The sequence below is a fragment of the Sabethes cyaneus genome, chromosome 2, assembly GCF_943734655.1.
Source record: "Sabethes cyaneus chromosome 2, idSabCyanKW18_F2, whole genome shotgun sequence".
Taxonomy (NCBI): Eukaryota; Metazoa; Arthropoda; class Insecta; order Diptera; family Culicidae; genus Sabethes; species Sabethes cyaneus.
The window spans coordinates 84413044-84432850 of NC_071354.1; the positions used below are offsets into that span (position 1 = coordinate 84413044).

Genomic DNA, 19807 nt, shown 5'->3' on the forward strand with positions numbered 1-19807 from the left:
ATACATTCGACGCACGTTCATAGAAAAATTGTGCAAAGTTATTGAGCAGAATTGTTTTAAAACTCTCTTTAAACAAATCAATTTATTTTGTAATCAGCAATTGATAGATACAGGGAAACTTCGATGTAACGTACAATTTAACTCGATAAAACGTACATATATTCAAGTGTTGCAAATCTTTTCAGAAACTGTTTTTTAAAGTTTCATTCATAATAATTTATATACTCTGTCAAGGTTCAAGGTCAAGGTAAAGGTTCCTGCGTTCCAGACAGGGCAATTCACAGCACTGTGGTGCCGAGTTGCAAAAACGCGACCATTAACTATTACGTAAAAAACGCGTGAATTTTCAAGGGTTACGTCTTTTAAGAAGTTTATCGATATAACGTACAATTCGATATAACGTACAACTTGAAAATCGGAATGTACGTTATATCTAAGTTCGCCTGTAGTTACTATTTTTAGCAAAACTGGTCATTTTAGTATAGTGTTCGACATCGGAACGAAAATTGAAGTCCGGGTTCCGGTCCGGTCCGGTCCGGTAAAAAATCGGAACGAATTTTTTAGGTCCGATTTCGTTCCGGTCCGATTTAGCTCTGTTCCGGTTCCGGTCCGATTCCGGTCCGGAAGTCCGAAATTGTCCGGATGCAAAATTGACCAATTTTTAAAAAATAGGTAAATGTCAAAGGCAAAGCTTTGAATGTGCGGAACCTTCTGTAACTTCTAAACGCTAACCGGCCTGAAATGGATTATTTAAAAAAAATGAAAATGCGACACCATTAACTGGTGCTTGGTAGCTCACCCATCATGGAATGGTACACTTTCAGACATAAAAGTCAGCTTTTAATTAAAAAATTGTCTTTCAACCGCCAGTTTATGTTCTTTTTAATGAAAATTAATTTAAATTCGCGATTTTTTATTTTCTCAGGAAACTTTAAATCAAATTTTCCAGTTTTCGCAGACATCACTTGCTTCCAAAGTTTATAACTTTTTAACAATTTGTTTTATGAAACGGCAAAAAAATTCTCAGCCACTTAGCAAAAATACCAGTTGGAAAAAATATTTCTCACGGTGGTGGAAAACTCCTGTAGAAAAATAAAATTACTGCAGTGAAATTTTTGACACTAACAGACACATGAATTATCAAATAAGAAAAAAATACAGTGGACTCTTGGAAAAGTTAACTCTCTGAAAAATTAATTGTTCAGAAAAGTTAAGCGAATATTAGCTCCCATGCAGCACTCTAAAAAGTTAATTTTTGCGTTAACTTTTCTGAGAGTTTAATTTTTTTGGTTATCCAAAGCGTTCATTCACACACGTGTGTTTTCCTTCTATCTTTATTTCTCCTTTTTCGATTTCTTGACGCCTTTTCACAGTTTCTTACAGAGTCTCATCATAACTGGGATTGAATTAAACTCTTGTACCGGACAGTTGTAGCAACAGTTCAATACGGGCACATACTTATCTCAGGATTTTTGATAACATACTGGAAAAGTGCAAACTTAGATTGAAGGAACAGCAGGGACGAAAAATAAACGCGAACATTATCAAAACGTTGGCGTGGATTACGAAAAATTAAAAGTTAACTGGTATAACCGACTATTTCAAATTTACTGAAAGGAATAAGTATTATTTCATAAAGATGTTTTTTTCTTTTTTTTCTTATTTTCGGGTTATCTAACTGGTCGCTTAATCTTCTATACCTATAAAAATGGATTTCTGTCTGTCTGTCTGCTGTCGGTATGTTCCTTATAGAATCGAAAACTACTGAACCGATCGGCTTGAAAATTTGTATTGTAGGATTTTTGGGGCCGAGGAAGGTTCTTATGATGGTTAGAGACCCCTCCTCCCACTAAGAGGGAGGATCCCATACAAATGAAACACAAATTTCTGCAAAACTCGAGAACTAATCAGGCAAATAGATTAAAACTTGACATATGGGTATTTTTGGAGATAAGAATTTTTTTAATGGTGCATTGAGACCCTTCTTCTCTTTAGGAGGGGAATTATGACCCCTCCCCCTTTAGGAGGGGGGGCTCCTATACAAACGAAACACAAATTTCTGCGTAACTCGAGAACTAATCAGGCAAATAGATTAAAACTTGGCATATGGGTATTTTTGGAGATAAGAATTTTTTTAATGGTGCATTGAGACCCTTCTTCTCTTTAGGAGGGGAATTATGACCCCTCCCCCTTTAGGAGGGGGGGCTCCTATACAAATGAAATACAAATTTTCTCATAACTCTAGAACTAATCAAGCAAATGGTACCAAATTTGGCATGTGGGGGATTTTGTAGGCAGGATTTTTTTGTGATAGTTTGAGACCCCTCATCCCTGTGGTAGGGGAATAAGAACTCTCATACAAACAAAACAGAAATTTTTACGTAACTCGAAAACTAATCGAACTCGAGATATTTTAGATTCTTCCATTAAACATAACAGACAATAACAAGACCACCAAAAACTTTCTGCAGCCCCCCGCAGAAATCAGCTCTGTCTAGGTTGATTTGTTTTCCTAGGTCTACTGACCTCTATTACTTTCCTTCAGTTAGGTCCGAACGAGCGACGAGTAAGGAGAGGATTACCCCGAGGATTCATGAAAAGGTTTTCCGTGAAATGGGACATTCCGCGTAAGGTTTTTCGCGAAATGGTATTCAGCGAAATCTTATACAATCACGGCGAATATTTGTGTGCTATCCGCTTTATTTTATCTGGCTAAGTAATAGGGGGATTGTTTTCTACTTTATTGTGAGGAAAAATTTAATATTTGTAAATTAGCATGGGTAGTGCTCTCATAGTGACGTAACTGCCAAAATGAGTTATCTTAGGTTGAGCTCCTCAGAAACTTGCTAAACTCGAGATTGTGACAGATTCACGATTTATGTACAACACATTTTAATTTGTGGCAATACGAAGTTTGCCGGGTCAGCTAGTAGCGTATAACACTCTGCGCTGGGTCCTTTTGTGATGTCAACAAAGTGTCAGGGAGACCTCAAATATCAGTTCTACCTGACGAGACAGGCAATGTCGTCCACTTAAACACAAGTAGAGTCCCAATCATAGCCGTCACGCCTATGCCCGCAGGCGGAGGCGTTCCGGCGCTGCGCAGACTCCATGAACTGACTCTAAGATCTCTCTGCCAAAGGACGGAATGCCATATTTTAAATATAATGATGATGATAATGATGATGACGATGATGATGATAATGATGATGATGAAGAAAAATGATAGATCGAATTTGTAAATGTGCTTTGGACTTTTTGTACTACTTGAGTTAGATCAGTAATGGCCAAACTGCGGCCCGCGGACTGGTTTGAAGGATGGAGAACTTATGAATAATTTTGTTGGTGACACAGAGGTCACTCAGATCAGTCGTAATACCTCGTGCATATTGTAGATCTGATTGCTTTCCAGTTAAAATCTTGTGGTGATTCCTAACAATCGGCTTTGGCTGCCGCATATGTTACATTTTGTTATGCGCAGAAATCGCCAGAGGTCATTGCGGCCCGCGACCTCATGGGGCGATCTGATTTGGCCCGCACCACGCCTATGTCTGGGCACCACTGAGTTAGACTAATCTCATGTTTTTATTCTTGACCTTGAAATGCGGTCATACTTGAGTTGTAAAATGTAGTATAGTGAAGTGGAGGATTCGTCAGCCCCGCCTGACACCGGTCCTCAACCGCGCACCCGCTTTCTATTTTCTAACACAAACAACGACAAATGAACTAATAGGAAAGACAAATTTCGAAGCATCGGCGGTTATCAACTTATCAGGGCAAATTGAATCTTTCATTCCCCCAGCATTTATGCACTGTCCCAAGATACAAAGTAAATTGAGCGCAGTACAACCCGGACGTTCGCGGTAGTCGACAGAAGTTTTAGAGCTTATAAAGCTTTATAGAGACGCACCCGCCTTCTAACCCTCGAGACCAAAGAGCTAGTGCAATAAAGCTGTGGCCTTAAACGTCTCTCTAAGACTCAACCCCTCCCTATCGACAGACCCCGCAGCTGGCCATCAGAGCACAGGTCAGCCACGGGGCCAGTGCAAAAACCCTACTGACTATCTAGCAGCACCGACCAGCCTAGACTCGAACACACGACACGAATTGACCTAATTTTCCCATCTGCTACCTAAGCACTTCTATTATTATACCCGTAATCATTGTAGAGTGGTCCTTCGGCATCCAATAGGATCTGGTATCCCGCCTACATCCCCTTACTAACCCTAAGCTCCCGATCGACCCAACCAACCGACCAACCAACCAACCGACATTTTCGGAGATATTTGTGCCAGCTGTGATAAATGGGGATGAATCCCAAAAACATTCATCTATTAATTATCAGAGATCCCCATACTGGCCTTATTCTTAAATGGAATAAAAGCACTTTCTGAACAACGCAACAATCGCATTTGGTAAATTTTTACTCCGAGTTCCACTTGAAATCACAAAAGTATTTTGACATATACCCACATTCAAAAGTAAACGTGACCGCTGTTCATTTACTGATTAGTTAAAAAGCCCTACACCACGACAAGGTTCAGTTTTATCGTAGGGAAGCTTTATTTCATAAAGATCTTGTTACATATTTCTTCCAGATACTTAAAAATGAGTATCCTGCATCCAAGAATATATTTTTCACTTTTGTGTTTATCATTTTCAATGACTCTTAGGGCTACTCAGAAAAGGTAATATTTCTACCCATTCACCAATCGATTAACTTTTCCGAGGGTCCACTATATTTCAAAATTTCTTAAGACTTAGAACATGGGCTTTCCAACATTTCCTTAGAATTTTGCACCGTCATAGAAAATGATGTGGAAAGCTTGTTCCAACTAATATTTTTCCTGGATTGCTGAGAAAATTTTATTGCATTTTCATAAAAAAAATTGTTCTGCAATGCTTGGTTTTTAAACTATAAACTTTCGAAATGAGCTGTGTTTGAAAAAATCGAAAAATTTCTAGTGGAGTTTTCTGGGAAAATAGGACAACATATTGTTTTCATTAAAAAGTTAACATGCTATGCTCGTAAGCAAAATTTCAAGAAAATCTGAGGCTCTTCGGCCTAAACCTATTCGATAATTTTGAAAAATCTGATGAAACTATTGAGTTATTTTTCATATTGGACCATAAGCGTGAATATCGGTTACCTATGGCATTACCGAGAAGATGAAGTGCTATAATTACATAACTTTTAAAATTAGTTCGTTGAAATTAAATTTTGAGGGATCATAAGGCACGAACCGATGCTGCGAAACGTTCGGTTTTAAGACACACAGATATTTGCTAATTTTTCAAAAAAAAATCGATTCGTTGGACTTGTTTTGGAGCCTTCAACAGAAAGTTTATTATTGCTAGCGAAATTATTGTCTTTCCTCAATACTGAGGAAGTTAAAGGAAATTAGTTTTAAACATATAAAACAAGTCCTAGTCATCGTTTCCACTGCGGTCGGTTTTACGATCAAAAGTGCTCCGGACTTTTCCGGACTTTCAACGGAAGACCTGGTCCGGTCCGGTTCCGGAACGCTTCGTTCCGGTTCCGGTCCGATAAAAAATCGGACTCAAAAATTTCGTTCCGATCGGACTTCGGACCGGGTATCGGACCGGACTTTCCGGACTTTACCCGGTCCGATGTCGATCACTATTTTAGTATGCTTTACAACTGTTATGAAAAAAGAAAACCCATTGGACCCATTTGAAAACAAAAGTTTGTATCACCCTGACGAGTGTTTTCACTGATATAGTGTAAAAAAAGCGCTATATTTTATTAATAATCTTTTCCACAGATACAACCTTTGAAAAATTACGAAAATAAGAAGTCACCAAATATGGCTCACTTTACGTACTAGTCCTGGCCACACCAATCTATTGTATGACATTTTTAAACTTTAATGTGCATAACATAGCAAAGCAAAGCCTAGGTGCTACATTCCGTTATCGAAACTTGACCTTCTGTTTTTAAACGACAGACTTCGCAGCCAGCTGTTAGAGTGCAGGACAATTACAGGGTTGCTACGATCCTATTGACTCAAACAGCCTCTCCCAGTCGAGATTCGAACATACGACGACTGACTTCTTAGGCCAGCGTCATACCTCGAAGCCAACTGGGAGGTGTATGACATAGACGACGTGCATAAACGACATTTTTTATCATGCTGCAGTCAAACAACCACAATGTAAGGCATGCTTTGAATTTTAAAAAGTACGAAAGAACAAACTAAATTAAGTCGTCAACGGTCTATTGTGTTAAACAACTGAAAACGCAACCAACACTAGCTCGTCGTAAGATGGTGGGAAAGTTTTCCACTCCGGAAGTGGAAACAATTCTCCTTGTGACGATTAAATAAAGTGGAATAAAACAAAACGAACTCCCGGGTGGTTCTTCTAGTTTTTTCTATGGGAAGCAGCTCGATCAATCGGACTCACGTAGTAAGTTGCAGACATAAACGTAAATGATCGATTCGTATGTTGTCACCAGTCAGTAGTGCGGGAAAGGAAAACGTTCTCATTGAACAACAACAACTAAAACAAAATTGAACAGCAAAACCGTCTATTAATAGTGTGGTAAACAAGTCTATTCTCGATTTAATTAAATTTTATAAAATATCTGCCAGCTTGCGGCACCGGTTGAAGTAGGTCTGCCAGAGCAAAATCCCGCTGCGAGCAAAACGATGAGCTCACAGTTTCAGCGCAGCATCACCCGGTGATCCAAACTGATTTCGCCGTAAAGCAGCAAAGGCGAACGGTGCGACGTTGAGAGCAGGTCCATATATAAATCGATAGAGTAATGAAGTTATCTAGTTGTTTGGAATGTTGCCCTACGCTAATGGGCAGAGATCCGCGTTGATCAAGTCGTTTAATCTGTGGTGGAAGTCGGTGCTGGTGAATTATCACGACCATCACGATATGTCGATGTTAGGTCCGTCCAGAACAAGAGAGCTGCTGATTGAATCATTCGAAAGAATGGCAAGGCTTCCGATGGTCATAAAAACCCGGATGAAATGCCATGAGTTGCATCATACTACGGTTTCGGGTTAATGAAATTAACTCATGCGATGCTTCCCGATCATCGAGATTGTCATCACACGGAATGCATCATAACCTTGGGACTGAATAAATCCTGTATTTCAACGAGTGTCTCAGGTTGTATTACAAGCGCGTTGTTAGTAATACGGTGAATCTTTTTTAATAGAAGCGCTCTCCACGTCCGCCACATGATGGCGTCAATCCTATTTGCACGAATTTAGTCCTGTGGTCGTTTATTAAACATTACAGCATAATAATACATGCTTGTAACAGTTCTTGTATGTATACCCGAAGGAAACACTAGCTTGGTTATTCAACGCTCGTATACTTTATTACTTACTGTCCACTGCTCATGTCTAATTTCTAATTAAAGGGCGTTACGGTCGATATTCGGTCAATTTAACCCTCTAACGGGTAAGACTGTCTGTAGACGGCATTCACTTTTGAAGCTTCACAGCCACATACGTAATTTATTTTGAATTGACAATATGAAAAACAGACTTCTTGGCATTTTGATATCAGGATCACAACATTCTGAACATGGCTGCAAAAGGTTTTATCTTTTAAAGACAAGCATTCAAAAAAATTGCGAAAAATATTATTAGGCAAATACTCCCTTGTTTACTTTTAAAGAAAAAGGTTTCTAGAACAAAATGATTGACTTCGAAATTATTTATGAGTAATTTACATGCTCTATTTTTAACTTTATATCTGGATTGAAAAAATATCCGAGTAAAGGGTTAGACATGAAAAACGAAAAAGAAAAGTTGGACAATTTCTTACCTGGCTCTAGATAATTATTTTTGCGGAAAAATCAAAACTTGTGCTTTTTTTAACTGTACTTTCATGAAAAAATAGTCATTGGCTTGATCGCATCGTTTTAACAATGTTGTCCGCTGATGGGTTAAATTGACGCATTTTTCGTGCATTTAAAAATACCTGAACACCCCTCATTTTGCTTCTGTTTTGATGTTGACATTTGCTCTTCAGCCAAGAGCCTGAAAATCTAAGCCGAAAGCCGAAAGGCGCTGCGACGAAAAACGAATAACCAGAACGTTCAAGCGGAATCCTAACCCCAAAATATCGGGAAAAAGCTTTGAAGTGCCATCAACACCTATGCATCGAGCAACGAAACAGAATTTCGACTTATAAGAGTGTAGGGACTCTAAATCGTGTCATTAAATTGTTTTGTTTTGATTTAAATTGATGGCCAAAACATATCCTCGGAAGCTGTAAACGGCGGTGGTGATGAGGTTCGTTTGCGTGGTGATATTCGACGAGAATCTAGGTCATACCAAATGTCATACAGGGCAGGAGTTTTTTAGTGCAACTGGAAATGAAAAGATAGCAGATATTTTCAAGAACTTTTTCCGAGGGACTCGAGGGACCGGTGGCTTGTAAAGTGACATTTTCATTACAACCGAGACCACCAATCACAAAACTTACATGAACGAGTTTCTGGAGTAACGTTTGTTGTCTTTCCTGAAGCAATAGAATGGTTTCGCGTGGCTTTGGCTGAATTTGGCACTCTACCATTACGGAATAAAGGCCGTGTAAATTGTCAAATCCCATGCTCGAACCACTAAGTCCTAATTTCCAAGTTTCAAATGCCAAATCCCATCTCCCATTATTACATTCCCAAATCACGAAGTGACAAGTCCCAAGTGCTAAATCTCATGTTCTTCCATGGCCCAAGTCCCAAGAGCCCAATCCCAAGTCCCATTCCCAATTTCTAAGTCAGAAGTCCCAATTCTTTAGTCTCAAGTCCTGAATGGAAATCCAATTTTTAAGCACAAATTACCATGTCACAAAATTCAAGGCCCAAATGCCAAACCCATTTTCCAAGCCCGAAGTCTCATGTCTCAAGTCTCAATTACCAAATCTCATGTCCCAAGTACCAGATCCCATGTCCCAAGCCTCAAGTCCCAATTCGCAACCCCCAAGGGCCAGGTCTCAATTTGCAAGCCCCAAATCCTAAATTTCAAGTCTCAAGTCCCAATTCTACGTTTCGCCTCAAATCATTTTCCGCTTTTCCGACTATCACCAATAGCGAATAGATTTGTGAGAACTTATCAAACTGGCTTCGTTGAAGATCTTTTTGCAACAGCTCAAATATTCACACTGCGGCAAATGTTCTAAAAGGACCGTGAATACAGAGTTCCCTCGCACCATTTGTACATTGACTTCAAAGCGCATATGATACCTTCGACAGGAAAGAGCTATGGCAAAATGTGGACTAGAACTGCTGACTAGGGATGGGAAAACTATCATTAATTACTGATAGTTATCAGTAAGCAATATCACTAAGTATCAGTAAGGTTTCGTAGTTATTGATGCTTGCTGATACAGTTACATCGTCCCGTTAGAAAAATCAGTTGGATTAAAGTTAATGGTCGGTAGTTGAGTACGATAGACGAAAGTGACACAATATGTCGTCGTTGTCATCAGCAGCCTAGAGTCGGGGTGGCTCGTCCTGTTTCAAGCAGTCGTCTCTATTCAACTCGATCTTGGGCCATTCGTCGCATTTCCCAGTCGTCTCAAAAGTCATAAATCACTTTCGACTTGGTCAAGCCATCTTGCATGTTGAGTTTTCGTGTTTCCGGTGCCGATGGGGTTGTTGAAAAGAACTGTTGTCGTTGCTCTGTCGTGCGGCATCCTTACGACGTGCCCGGCCCACTCTAGCATACCGACTTTCGTCAGATGTAGATGGGAGTCTCTGGGATTCACAAGCAGTGAGAGTATGTCATGATTCATATACTTCTACCCTTGATGAAAATCATGCCTCTCGTTTCGATACCCGCTGGTCGGAACACCGACTCAAGAGTCATGTTGAACAGCATACTAAATAAGCCGTCACCTTGTCCCAACCCTCGCCGTGTCTCGAAGGGACTCGATTGTGTCCCCGAGACGTGCGAAACACATCACTCGTTCCAATGTAGCTCTGACTAGTCGCGTCAGTTTATCCAGAAACCAGTTTCGTGCATTATGTGCCATAGCTGGTCTCGATGTATCGTATATTGCTTTGAAATCAATAAAGATGTGATCCAAGGACACAATGTATCTTCAACATTTCTGCAAGATCTGTCGGATGGAAAAAAATCTGGTCGGTAGTTGCGCGAGCCTCTATGAAGTCCACCTGATAAATTACAATGTAAAATTATAATGAATAATGCAGTTATTACAATTTCGTATTTTTTGGCTACCATGCTGTGATGCGTAAAATTACTGATACTTACTGATAGTTATCAGTAATGTACTGAAACTACTGATGGTTATCAGTAACGATTTTTAATGATAGCTCCCACCTACTGCTGACCAGGAAGCTCGTCAAACTGATTCAATCTACGATGGATGGTACACGGTTCTCTGTTCGGATTTCGGGAGGATTGTCAAGTCCATTCGAGGGCTTCATCAAGATGATGGTCGCTCATACCTGCTGTTCAACGTAGCGCTACAAGTTGTTATGAACCGCGCGGACATCAACACGCGGGGTCACGATCTTCAGCAAATCCAGTCAATTCGTCTGCTTTGCCGATGACATGGATATTATCGGTAGAACATCTGTGGTGGTGGCTGAAAAGTAAACCAGACTAAAGCGCGAAGCAGAAAAGATTGGGTTAAAGGTAAATAAATCTGAAACAAAGTATATGCTGGCAACGGAACCAAGGCCGTCCGACGCCGCTTGGGCAGCATAAGGATAGACAGTAATGGGTTTGATAAACTTGTCTACCTTGGCTCCTTAGAGATTCATTGGAGATTCGGAAGCGTATTATCAGCGGGAGTCGTGCTTACTATGTGCTTCATGAGCAATTGCGGTCGACCAGAATAAGGTCCCGTACAAGACGCTTATTAGACTGTTATTCTCTATGGGCATAAAACATGGACAATGTTCGAGGAGGACCTGCGAGTGCTCGGAATGTTCGAAAGACAAGTGCTAAGAATGATCTTCGGCGGCGTACAAGAGAGTGGAGTATGGAGACGGAGGATGTACCATAATCTTGCAAAGCTCTATTTCGAATCCAGTATTCAAAATGTGGCTAGAAATGGACAGCTGTAATGGACAGGGCATGTTGCAAGAATGCCGTACAACTACCCTGCAAAGATGGTGTTTGCCTCAAATCCGGTAGGAACAAGATGACCTGGAGCGTAGCGAGCAAGATAATTAGACCAGGTGGAGCGAGATCTGGCGGAGAGTACTCGGTGTTGAAGGAATTGGAGAGCGGCAGCTCACAACCGAGTAAATTGGAGAAAGTTTGTTCAAGAGGCTTTGTCTTAGAATGGCAAGCCACCTAAGAAGACGGAGAAGCCTCATGTTTCGAGTGTCAAATCCCAAGTTAGAAGTCCCAGCTCTCAAGTGTCAAGTGCCAAATCCCATGTCCTATCTATCCAATCCATTCAATTTCCAAGTCTCGAGTCACACGTCCCAAGTCTCATTTTCCCAATTCGCAAATCTCTAGTTTTGAGTTGCATGTTCCAATTCTCAATTATGAAACTCCAATCATTCCCCAATTTCCAATTTCCAAGCCTTATGTCATAAATGCCAAATCCCATGTTACAAGCCTCAAGTCCGAATTCCCAAGTGCCAAGTCCCAGGACTCAATTTTTGAATCTCAAGTAGTAAGTGCCCAATCTCACGTCCCAAATCCCAGGTACCAAATCCCACGAATTTGCAAGCCCCAAGTCTCCATTGCCATATCGCACGTAACAAATCTCGTGTCTCAGCTCCCGAGTCCGAAATCCCAAGTTACAAGTCTCAAATTCTATGCCCCAAGTTTCTAGTGCCAAACTCCATGTCCCATTTCAAATTTGCAAGTCCCAAGTTTCTAGTGCCAAACTCCATGTCCCATTTCAAATTTGCAAGTCCCAAGTATCATGTCCGAGCTCTCAAATCCTAGTCTCAAGGCCTAATTACCAAACGCCTAATCCCAGGCCCCAAGTCTCAAGTCACCTCATGTCAAATCACATGTCCCAATTTTCAAGACACAAGTCTCAAGTTGTGGCTTCAAGTCGCAATTTCCAAGTCTTAAGTCCCAAGCGCCAAATCCCAAGTTCTAGGTCCCAGGTCTCAATTTCCAAGTCCTAAGGCTCGAGTCCCAGGTTTCAATTGCTAAGTTCCAAGTTCCAAGTGCCTAATTCTATGTCCAAGTCCAAGTCCCAAACCTCACGTTCTCAGTGTCAGGTCCCGAATGTCGAATGTTGACACCTGAAAAGTTTAAAATTGAACGTTAAAAGTTGAAACTGAAAAGTTAATATTAAAAATTAAAAAAATTCTGAGTGAAAGATAAAAATATAGAATGAAATGGTGACAAGCAAGGAAAATTAAAAACTATGTAATGAAAATGAAACTCTAAAAAGTGGGATTACCTACGAATGGCCGAAACACAAATGGCCGAATCTCGAATGGCCGAAATAACAAATGGCATAATATATCTAATGGCTGAATCACGAACGGCCGAAGCACAAATGGCCGAATCACGACTGGCCGAATCACAAAAAGCTGAAACACGTACGGCCGAACGTCATATCCAGCCGAAAATAATTACGGCGTTTAGCCTGCACAAATGTTGGATATGCGCTGTCCTTATTCGCTGCCGCTCGTTCGGACTTAACTAAGGCATAACCCCTACTATTCAGTAAACCTAGGAAAATGCAAGCACCTAAATAGTTGTGGTTTCTGCGGGGGAGGGGCTACCCCCCGCAGTGGCCGACGCTACCGGCGGCGGGTCACCGGCGCACACTCGCGGCCTGGGGCCGTCTCGCCCTGAATCATCTAGGAAACATTTGCTACTGGCACGATCAATAGGCCTCGCACGCGATAATAAACGTAAATCATTCGCGCTTAGGGGAAGAAACAAGTATCAATCATCTATAATCTATCTACCAAAATAAAAAAATAAGACACAGGGTATGTCCACTTTTGACGTAGGACTACGTCTTTGTTTACTATACTGGGACTGGGTAGCACTTTGTGAAAACGAAAGCAGAAGTGTAACGTTTGAATGAAAGATTTTAAATGCTAATGACTATTAAACTACTGAACGAAACTGAACCATTTATATGTCGTTGGATAGATAAAATGACCAGCAATTTTTTAGGGGGGTAAGAAAGTGATTTTAGGGGGCGTAAGAGGGGGGGCTCCTATACAAATGAAACACAAATTTCCTCAAAATTTGAGAACTAATCAAGCAAATGGGACCAAATTTGCCATGTGGAGGTTTCAGAAGGCAGGATTAATTTTCTACGGTGTACTGAGACCTCTTCTCCTTCTAATTCTCCTTCTAAATTTCCTCATAACTCGAGAACTATTCGAGCAAAAGGAACCAAAATTGGCTCGTGAGGGTTTTTAGAGGTAAGATATTTTTCTACGGTGTACTGAGACCCCTTCTTCTTTTAAGAAGGGGAGCTCCCATACAAAGGAAATACAAATTTCCTCATAACTCTAGAACGAATCAAGCAAATGAAACCAAATTTGGCATGTGGGGGTTTTAGAAGGCAGGAATTTTTTCTATGGTATAATGAGACCCATCTGTTTTTTAACAGGGGGGGGGGGTATTTTTTCTATGGTGGATTAGTACCTCTGCTTTCTTTAAGAAGGGGAGATCCCATACAAATGAAATAAAAATTTTTCATAACTCTAGAACTAATGGGGGGTTTTTAGGAAGCATGAATTTATTTATTTTATGATGCTTTGAGACCCCTCACCCCTGTGGTAAGGGGATAATTCATTACCATTAAGGGGGCATAGTACTTTTTACACCATATTTTTTGCCTTATTTCAACTATTTTTTTCTCGATAACGTGAAAAGCGAATCGATTCGGGTTTTTTGCATTCAAAACATTACACTTCATACTAATATTTACAATTTTGTTTGCATATGTGAACCTCTTCCCCTCTCCCCTACGGCTCCTTGAACATGATCATTCGAAAAAAACATGATTTACGGTACCATGGATTGACGCTGGGGGGCTTATCCGAATTGAAAAATTCCAAAACGACATGAAAGTATATTAAATTATCTCGTGTTTGACCCATCCTTTTTTTAAAATTCGAACGCATAACAAAATGGCGGACATTCAAACATAAAAGTAAGGTTTTTAGTCGAAAAAATTGACTTTAAACATTTCTAAAAAATACAAAAATTGTAATATCAAAAAAAGGATGGGTCAAACACTAGATAGTTTTGTTGGCTTTAAAACAAAAAAAGAATCATGAGAATTGCTTGAGCCGTTCTTGAGATATTTATGGTACCGACTTTCAAAACCTGGTTTCGAGAAAAACGACGTTGAAGTTTTTATTCGCTGTGTAATCGCTCCAGACATGCGCGGTACAAATAGCTGTAACTTTGTCAATTTTTGGAATTAATCGAAATGACTTGAAACACGTATGGTCAATATGTTAATCTTTCGAAATAATCAATAAAAAAAATTTCGATTTTTTTAAATTGAAAAAGTACTATGCCCCCTTAAGAAATTTCTATGTCTCACAGGTTGCAGGCGTTGTACTCTTATGAACCCCCGTCCACGTATTTTCAAAACCACCATTGCATTAAATGAAGAATTGAATCTGTATATTTCGCTCTTCTCTTTTAAACATTTACTTAAACAATGGCAGTCACAGATTCTTATAAACATACATATGCCAGAAATGCAGTTTACATTAGTCTTTGATCTGGTGATCTGACATAGTCCTACGTCACCCTTTCGTACAACCCTTGGGGCTGTATACCTTATAGTTTTTCTGAAATTAAGGTACAGAATTTTACGAAAAGCTTTTTTCCTTCACCTCATCACAGAGCTGTGAGCGGAACAGAAGGCAATAGAGGGGAAAATTTTAAAGGTTTTTCAGGCGGATTTTTCGGATTGGCGAAGAGTAATAGATGAAAAAATTTATTCAAAATGTGTAAGGTCTCACAAAATGAGTATTATTTTTTTTGATTTAGGCATTCCGGGAAAATTCGGCCTTTCGTGATTCGGCCATTCGTGATTCGGTCTTTCGGGATTGAGCCATCCGTAATTCGGCCTTTCGTGATTCGGCCTTCTTGGACTGTTATTGGAATTGGGCCATTCGTGATTCGACCATTTGTGTTTCGGCCATTTGGTACCAGCTCAAAAAATGTAGGATAAAATATAAAAAATATAGAAGTGTATATAAAGGTTAATATAAAGAAATAAAAGTAAACAATAAGAATTAAGGGGTTTAAAGCATTCCTAGTAGTGTATGTATGTAGTAGTGTATTGATGTAATTTTTAGTGTTGATTTTAACACCACGTTCAATGAACAGCAATGGAACCTTCCAATTTTTAGAGAAACCTCCCCATACAATCACCCTGGAAACATTCTGGAGCCTTTGAACAACCAGATTACCACGACTCTTAACCGAAAATTCAAAACCAACTTGCAAGCTGTATTGATTTTTAATACACTCCAAACAGAAACTGTGCAGACACGTCTATGATTAACCTATTTTTAATTGATCATGTCCAAAAACCATTGACAGTTATTACTACTCACCTTGTATAACCCCTCATGAAAATTAAGTGAGTACCTACTCGAAAGCTTAAGATGAAAAAAAAATGTTTAAAGCTAAAAATTAAAAATCGAGTTGAACCGTAGAAAGTAAAAAACAGACGCATTTAATTTAGCATTTAGCAATTTTGATCAAAACGTTAAAGTTGAACAAAAACTTTTATCAGTCTTTTTCTGGAGGCGCACTGTTCTTAATTATGACAAGAAGTAAAAGTCGAACTGATGTCCTTTGGTTGTTTAAATAAATTTTTTCTTGGCAAAGTGGTGTCCGATATGTTCTCGCAATACTTAACTGTTTTCGATGTTTTCTCATGACAAATATTTTATTGCAGAACACAAAGTTTGATTCGACATGATAAGAGCCTGTTTGACCAGACGCTGCATTCACTTTAAATATATCTGATTAAAGCTGATTGCTTAAGTTAACATCTCAACTTAATAATATTATTGCATATGTTTTAATGGAAACCTTCCTCACAACAGACATTTCAAATAAGTTACAAGATAGGTACTAGCCTCTATAATACGAATACTCCAGCAGGAAACAAACCTAACCGAGTTGAAGATGCACCTCATTGTGTGTGACACCCACACGCGTAATCATTCCCAAGGTGTAATTAATTCTGTACTCTGTCTGGTTTTCGCCTCCTTCGCCTCCTCTCGACCACCCTGCCCCCTCGCGATCAATCCTTCAGTCCCGATACGAGGCGAAACGATTTCATGCAGTGTTTTCTAACAACACCTGAGCGATCGAATGCGCGCGCGCACTCGGTTGTTTAGGATTTCTCCACATAATGTTCGAACCCAGGTTAACAGGTTAAAGCGATATAACGAGTCAAACAGCCACTACAACGCAACGGCACTGACTGGGCGTCCCGTTTGATGGCACATGAAATGCAGACGAGCAGGATCGCAGGAAAACAGATAATGGAACTGAGCTGTGGAATTGTATTAAATGTGTGTATATGGTTAGTTGGGCTCACGTTATGAATGTTACTGCGTTCGCTAGTTTTCGTGGCGATGATGGGGGAGGGGGAATTTTCATTTAATAATTTTTACTGTGAGAATGCGATGTGACTTCCCTTCATTTATCATGGCATGGAAATCAAACCGAACAGATATGAGTGTTACGTGCTTTCCTGGCCGTGTAATGAACGCCTTTAATTTCAGGCAGTTTTTCTTCCACCAGCAATTGGAGTTTGCTGGTCAAATGAATAAGAATGCAGCTAAGCACAATGAGCCTGTTAACAGTCAACTTTTAATGGACGAATTTCAAACAGAAATTGTTTTCGAAAGTAAGCTGGGTACAATTCTGGCTCTAATTTCAACACCAGTCTGTCAAGTGCTTTCCAAAACATGGCTGAAACCATAATTTGAATAACAATTATTGTACAATACATATTCTCTTACGGTAATATGTAGTTAACAGGGTGTTTTGAATACTATTTTTTGGGTCGTTCTGCCAACCAAACCAGTTTGAGGACAATCGGTGACACTGGTGTCACCCTTATTCTATTTTTAGGCGAATGAGCAATTCGAACACAAGCGCGATTTGGGCCCACCAAGTAAATCACTAATTTGTTTTCCCATTCAGTAAGAATTTGGAACAAACAACGACTGAAATGCCACTCCAGCGGAGCGCTACTCTGAATTCTGTGCCGTTGTTGAACGGATTTAAGTCCCATGCATTATTCATTCGAAGATTTGTCACAGCTTCCACAAACATCACGTTGCCACATTGTGGCCTGGCACGTAGTCAAACAGTAGTGACTGAATGATTTTCGTAATTCACTGACAGTTGTGGCTGTTGACTGTTACAATTCGAACCCAGTGCTCAGTTTTAGGAATTTCGGGCTGGCTTCTGTTTGTCTGCGGCCAATATTTATGCTGCCAGCTTGTCTGCTGTTGCCGGCCAGCCGCCCGAGGCTTAAGCGCGGAACGCTCGCTATCGGCAACCGAGATCTTTACGCAGTTTGACACCGCACGCCCCCCAAAGCCTCCAATTTGTTATTCATAATTAGTACAAATAGGACAGATTTTTTTCGGAGAGATTTGTTTATGTAAATGAGTGTGATGTGTTGACTATCTTAGCATTCGTGCTGTAAAATATGGGGTTTGTCACTGTTTTAATGTTGTTGATGCCATAAGCCTCTGAGTTGGTTTACGATGAACAAGAAAATACTGAACGAACGTTTGAAATCAAAACTTAGAATACTTTTTTCAGTGAATACTATAATTTTAAGTCTCTTGTGTAAAAATGTAGAATAACTCTAACTTGTATCCAAAAATCGAGTTTTCGATTTCACCTTGTAAACCTGCATTTCATCTCAATTCCCTACAAACATGCATAAATATTGGAAATAGTCCATCGCCCACCTCGCGTGAGTGACTGAGTCAGTTCCATTCCATTCACGCTCGGTTTTGATAACTTTTGCTTTTAAAAATAAACCACAAGTGTTTATTTACACTTGAAAGCTCACAACGAGCTTCAGCTGCTTGAATTCCATCATCTGCTCGTCTGCTGGTCGGTGTGTGTATGTGCTTGTTTTTACCAACACCAGCATCAGCAGCGGCAGCAGCAGCAGCAGAAGCCTCATCCTGACAACAGCTCTGCGTCAGCGATGACGACCCGAGATCCCTCGTTTAAACGCCAGCCAGTATTGGCTTGCAGACGGCAGCCGGGCACTTGATATCCGGCCACTTGTACACTTCTCTTGGCTCAAGTTTCTTGCAGGTCCACTGCTGCTAACCCGATCGGGCGTGGAAGTTCTCGTTGAGGCCCCTGTACGGACCCCGTACGATCAACATCTAGAGCTACACATGCGCAACGTAATGGTAGCACTCGATCGCACTGCCGTTCTTGCCCGTACATCTCACCAGGCAGCAGAAGAGCTGTTATGATTAGCGATCAAGAGTCTCTAGATCTGCTTTTTTAATTGCTAGAATAAATAGAGCCCCGACAAGAGCTACGATCGCCGATCATCGCCGTCATCCGAGGTGTTTCATCCGCACATCGACCATATGGTTTGTTTTCGTACCGGTGGCTAGAGCAAACACCAGTTCATGCCCCCTCAGTGAACCCGAAGAAAGGAAATTAGAATAATTTCGTATTCATAACGAGTGCTAGGATTTATTTGTGTGCTTCTAAAAAGGTAGCATTTTCATAGCTGTTTAGATTACAATTATATATCAATATAAACATACAGAAGGTAACATTGGGACTGCGGGTGTCGAGTGGCATTTCGAGTGCCACACTGTATAGGTTGCATTCGGGGCAGGACAGGGTTCCTAGTTCAGCTTGTTCAGAAACGGAGCGATGGAGTTGATATCCTCACAGTCCGGTACCATTTTTCCCTTGAACTGAATACACGCCTCGGCACACAGGTGGCCCTCGAAGAATTCACCGAACATTTTTTTGCACTGAGCACAGTTGTTGATGCAAACTCCAATGATATCGTACCCACCGAGAAGATCTAAAAATAATGGGAAAAGTTAGAATAATAACAAAACACAAAAATTTAGCTAAGGATAACACAATCTCACCGATTTGGGGATTCGCTTCGACGTCGTTCAGCACTAATGCAATGGTAAAAATGGCAACGCAAGCAGCGACAGAAATAATTCTTAACGAAATCATTGTCCTTATTGTTTGCTTCTAATTATAGGTAACTAACTAGATGTCCCTATGGTGGATGAACTGGTTGGCAATGGAAACTGATATCTTTCGCCGATTTCTGAGGATATTTATACTCTCGATTACGACGGATCCAGTCTGTTAGACTAGATAATGCCGCCTTAGTGGTGCAACCGGATGAAGCCAGGATGTCCATTAGTAATCTGCAACCGCATGCCACTTCCTTGCTCCATTACTCTGGCTTGAGGCTAATTGAAACTAATAGATACCAGATTGGTATCGTTTAGGTCAATAGCCTTGTGAGTGATTTACTCGAGCGGGACAACATAAATGGTTCCCATTGTAATTGAATTAGGTTTTAATATGATATTTTGCTATTGAATAGCTATATGAAGCAACGATTTTCAGACAACAATTCGTACCTGATTGTGATTCCAAGCTAATGACACATTCCACGCACTTGTACACCAAGAAATCGGTATTTAAAGCAGCATATTTCTACTAATATTATACTGGATATGAACCAGTGATTAGGCTTATACAAATTTGAAAAAAAGTTTATGTCGCCCCCCCCCCCCCTTCCAAAATTTTCGAAAATTGAAGGGGCAAAAAAATTAAGT

The 19807-nt window shown here is 40.3% G+C and overlaps 1 protein-coding gene across 1 annotated transcript; it reads right to left on the reverse strand.

Moving 5' to 3' along the window:
- Positions 1-18841: 18841 nt before the first annotated feature.
- LOC128736948 (eclosion hormone) lies at positions 18842-19190 on the reverse strand. Its single transcript, XM_053831463.1, has 2 exons — positions 19097-19190; positions 18842-19026 (listed from the first exon to the last, which is right to left on the reverse strand). Exons 1-2 carry the CDS (start codon positions 19188-19190, stop codon positions 18842-18844), a joined length of 279 nt encoding a protein of 92 aa, XP_053687438.1.
- Positions 19191-19807: the final 617 nt, after the last annotated feature.